General features: G+C 51.5%; 1 protein-coding gene across 1 annotated transcript; it reads left to right on the forward strand.

Moving 5' to 3' along the window:
- Positions 1–332: 332 nt before the first annotated feature.
- On the forward strand, positions 333–1,516 carry LOC119294999. The gene has a single exon (XM_037573316.1). It carries the CDS (start codon positions 497–499, stop codon positions 1,205–1,207), a length of 711 nt encoding a protein of 236 aa, XP_037429213.1. The 5' UTR covers positions 333–496; the 3' UTR covers positions 1,208–1,516.
- The last annotated feature ends 3,274 nt before the right edge of the window (positions 1,517–4,790 follow it).

Genomic DNA, 4,790 nt, shown 5'->3' on the forward strand with positions numbered 1-4,790 from the left:
ATCCGACGTGTCGCGCGGCGCCGACCTGGCCCCCCACCCCCGCGGGCAAAGCCCCTTCCCGCCTCGCGCCCGCTGCGTGCCGGAGCGTGCCCCGGCTCGCGCCCCACGCTCCCATCCCCCACCGCCACACCACACACCGATCCGCACCAATCAGGCACCGGCATACGCCCACAGGGAAGCCCGCAGACCGGATCTCGGCGCAGGGGATCCCGAAACAGCGTCCACGTCGGACGCCACGGAGGCGGAAGCGTGTGAAGCGAGGCCGGCAAGTCGTTACGGCTCGGAATCCTCTACCGTGCAGGCTTCCCCTTCCTCCATCTCCGACCTATTTGTACGCGCAACTCTCGCTTGACGCCGCCGCAAAGCGCGAGCCCGCCCCGTCGAGTGCAGCTGCCATCGTCGCCATCGTCTATTTACCACCGACCGATCCCCGGAGGCGTCCGTCCGTCAGAGCGTCGTCGCTCGCGCGAGGAGGAGGGAGGTCGCGCGCCGGTCCATGGCGGCGGCGGCAACCTCCGTGCGGGGGTGCGGCCCGGCGTCGGCGTCGTCGGTGGGGCTCTCGCCGCGTCGGGCGCTGCAGCGGTCGTCCTTCTTGCCGCCCCTGCCGCGGCGGGCGTCGTCCGTGCGCGCGCTGCGGGCCGCGGTCGCGGACGCGCCGCACCGGGGGCTGGAGCTCCGGCGGGAGGGGCGGGAGGCGGGGCTGCTGGAGGCCGTGATCGGGGGAGACGGCGAGGAGGTGGAGGAGGTGGTGGGGGAGGAGAGGGTGGAGGGGTGGATGCGGGAGTCGATCGCGGAGATCGTGCGGCACGTCGGGGAGGCGCCGTTCCTGGTGCACCTGTTCAGCGACGGGCGGGAGGGCGTCACGGTGCGGCGCGAGCCGGCCTCGGCGGAGGCCTGGCCCGACGTGCGCCGCCGCTGGGGCCCGGGCGGCCAGCGCCGGCCCGACGGCATCATCCTGGTCGAGCAGGTGGCCGCCGCGGCGGTCGAGGACGGCGCCGAGGCGGCGCGCCAGGTGTGGGGCCTGGTGGTGCAGGCCCGCGGGATGGAGTGCGCCGCCTGCTACGTCCTCGACACCTGCCGCGTCCGCTCGCCCGCCGGCTTCTGCACCCACTTCTGCCTCGCCCGGGCGCAGTGCTTCGGCGAGCCCCTCGAGCTCCAGCTCCGCAACGCCTGGCTCAACCGCCTCTCCGGCAACCACCGACGATAGCCGCCGCCTCCGCCACCGATGTACCACTACTAGCATAGAAGAACCTCCCTCCGCCACTGATGCGATTGCCTCCGGTTCGGCTGGGAAGAACGGACCGATCGAAGCATGAAGATTCATCGGGAAGAATGCAAGAACCCCCATTGATCGATTCTTTTCTTGCTTTCCGCTCTAGCTTTTCCCCTGCGCGCGAGATGGGCGTATCGTGATCGAGTAATTGGAATCACGAACCCCGCCCGCGTTTGAACCTGTACAGATTACTGATTGTATTGCTTGATTATGAATTGAAAAGCAACTAGTATTGATCATGAAGTTCTCCTTGTTCTTGGTCCGGTGCGAGTGAAGTTAGTTAGTGATTGATGCGTCTCGGTTATGCCATGGATGATCGAATCGAATGCGATCACGACGGCAATGCGTCTCAGTGACGGCTCGAATATTCTGATGCGAGTAGGCTGTCGTCGGCGGCAACATAGATGCGGTACGTCTCCTCGAGTAATTTAAAGTAGAGTAGGATTCGGTGATGAAGAGTGTGAGACATTAGTTAATGGCAAGAACGTGGATTGCCGGCCCCATTCGGGATCCTTTTCGCTACAGCGTTCGCGGCAGGTCCAATGACGACGACGGCATGATTAGTGGTGATATAATCTTGTTCCCAAGGTCGCAACTCGCAAGTCGTTTTCATCCACCATCCATGGCAGCATAGCATGGTGGTGGTAGTAATTTGCTTCCAAATTGACTGGTTCTTTGTCACAAGCGAGGAAACAGGATTATATAACTACGGACCAAGTCGTCTTCATCCACCATCCATAGTAGACTGATAGTAGTCTATTGTGACAAAAATACAGTCAATTTGGTAGCAGATTGCACCAGGCTGCTGTGGATGGTGGACGAAGACGGCTTCCACATTTGGTTGGAAGAAAGAAGACTTGTCCACCAAAGGGTGCTTCCAATTATCTCATTTATTGTTCAAAAGATAATAATCCTGTTCGCTGTGGCATCAGTAGATTAAAAAGGAATCTGATAAGTACTGAACGTTCGGTACGAGAACATGGCAACTCCGAAGGTTTTCGACGGCAAATTCAGTGACACGAGGATGACAACTTTAGTTGCTAAGCATGCCAATTTTTATGCTTTAGTTTATTTTTTGATAGAAAGTTTGCCATCCTCACATCATTAAACTTGTCGTCGAAAATATTCAGAGTTGCCATGTGCTCGTACCCGACGTTCAGTACTTATCATTTTGAATTAAAAATGGTACCAGTCAAATACATAATGACATTGCTGGCAAGATTAACAGCCTACTCTGAAGTATTCATACTAGTAATACCAAGCAAAACTGTGAAGCTCATAAGCACTATGCATGAAACAGTTAGAGAATGAACAAATCATACCATCCAGTTGAATAGGTCAAAGTTGTGTCGACGATGGCTTTCTTCGAGGTGGTCTCGTAGTTCCCACACATGGTCTCAATGGAGAGGTCGATGAAGTAGTTGAAGTCGTGGACGTAAACGAACAAAAGCGAGAAGTCGCGCCGAGGCATGTCCCAAAAATGTATCACCCTTTTCTCAGTGCAAATTCACAAAAAGGACAAGAATTCAAAGACCAACCATGCACGCGATAGACGGGATGGAGTAGCCAGAAGCAGCATGAATGAGAGGAACGATGAAGGTTTATGTGCAAGGAGGCAAAACAAATGTGATCTGATTAGGTACTTACCAAGGTTGCAAATGTTTCCAATATATAGGCGGTCAAGCAAGAAGGTGTGGTATTAGGCCCACTACCGAGTCCATAATTGTCCCCTAACCAAACGGATTGAATACGGTAGTATGTAATAATCACACATTTCCATTAATCAACAATAGTATTATCCGTAGATAAAATATATTCTAACTCGTCAGGGCATGTCCAACAGGAAAGAAAAAATACAACAACCCTAGTCTTCAAGGTAGAGTTGAGCCTACTCATTGGCCCATGCCCTATAAATAATGGGGCGAAGATCATCTCGAGTAATATCCCTTGAGTGATACATTTGTCTTGGAAAAGTTGCCGCCTTCATGACTTCCATAGAAACCTTGCAAAGTAGCAAGCCATAGAGCAAACCGACTCCCCCCCCTTTGGCGGTGACCCCGACAGCGGGGGAATCTGCTCGTGGAGGCAATCATTCGTGGCGGACGCGGAATGTGTGGTGCTTGCCTCGTCCACTTCCTAAGAAGGCATTTTCTTGCTAACAAACCATTTTGGCAAACAAAAGAGATACTTCTACCAAAGAGGAGCAAAGGCTAAGTGGAACTCCTCCCCTTGTGTCTTCTTCCTTTCCAAGCTTGTTGCAGGGAATCTGGGCTCCTTTTTTAGCCCTTGAGGATTGCTACTTTGGTGAATGAGGCATGATAGTATTTGTATCAGAAACATATTACAAATGACTAATTCCCCTGGTATCAAAGGTGGTATCAAATCTCTAATCACACTTGCTTCCTTAGCTCTATCTAGAATTACATTTCGATTTGGTTTCAAATGAAGCACTCAAGATAGAAATATTCTTGTGTTGTCGGCGCCATGGAGAGCCTCGGAGCATGCCGACGTTGGAGTTGTGTGTGCCACGAGCTGAAACCTTTTGACCTTACTACGTCGCCCTGACCCATGTCAGAACCCCGAGGCATGACTCTCAGCGGATCACAACCCTCACTAGTCCAGCCACATAGGACACCCCATGCATATGAATTCACATCTGGGCCGAGAGCGATCAAGGGTTTGTTCACGAAAGCATTGGCTATTTTTTCGACAAAGGATGAATTTTATTAGCTCAAAGTGAAGCATTGGCCTTCCTTGTGCCGGTCTGAGTTTCGCTGGGGAGCCCCTCCAACGGCGGCGCAACAAGGAAGAGGAGGAAGGGAGGATGCTGCAGCTGCTAGGGTTTCTCCCCCACAAGCCGCCAGGGAGGTGACGTTGGGGTCACGCGGTCGTTTCTTTTCCCACCCAGCTACCCAAGCATTGACCTAAACCTTAGACTCTTTTGTTTGAAAGATTAACCTTTGAAAGTAGGTGTAGAAGCATATCTTTGAGCAAGCCCACTGTCCTATTGAAGTGCATGGACAAGCAAGGAAATCATTGATCTAAATAGAATTTGTGATTATTTCTTCATCGCGAGCGAGCTAACAAGATTATACTCCCGTCAAAAAGCCATCCATTTTGACACGATCAATAGTAGTACTCTCTCTGTTCCATAAGGCATTGCATATTTTGTTTTCTGAAGTCAAATATGTCGGCCGAATTTATAGGATAGAGTATTGACATCTGCTCCCTCCATTCCTAAATATAAGTCTTTATAGAGATTCCACTACGTACCACATACGGATGTTTATAGATACATTTTACAGTATAGATTCCCACATTTTGCTCCGTAAGTAGTTCATAGCGGAATCTCTACAAAAATTTATATTTAGGAACGGAGTGGTAAAATACTAAATGAAATAAAATAAAAACATATACTCTAATGATATTGATTTTGTATTGTGACTACTGACTTTTTCATTAAACTTCATCAAACATAGGCATGTTTGACTTAAAAGAAACAAAATATGCACTAATT

Source organism: Triticum dicoccoides, chromosome 4B (assembly GCF_002162155.2).
Source record: "Triticum dicoccoides isolate Atlit2015 ecotype Zavitan chromosome 4B, WEW_v2.0, whole genome shotgun sequence".
Taxonomy (NCBI): Eukaryota; Viridiplantae; Streptophyta; class Magnoliopsida; order Poales; family Poaceae; genus Triticum; species Triticum dicoccoides.

What these genes read in the sequence shown, in the direction of transcription:
- LOC119294999 (XM_037573316.1), top strand. Translation starts at nt 497, where the DNA reads ATGGCGGCGGCGGCAACCTCCGTGCGGGGGTGCGGCCCGGCGTCGGCG.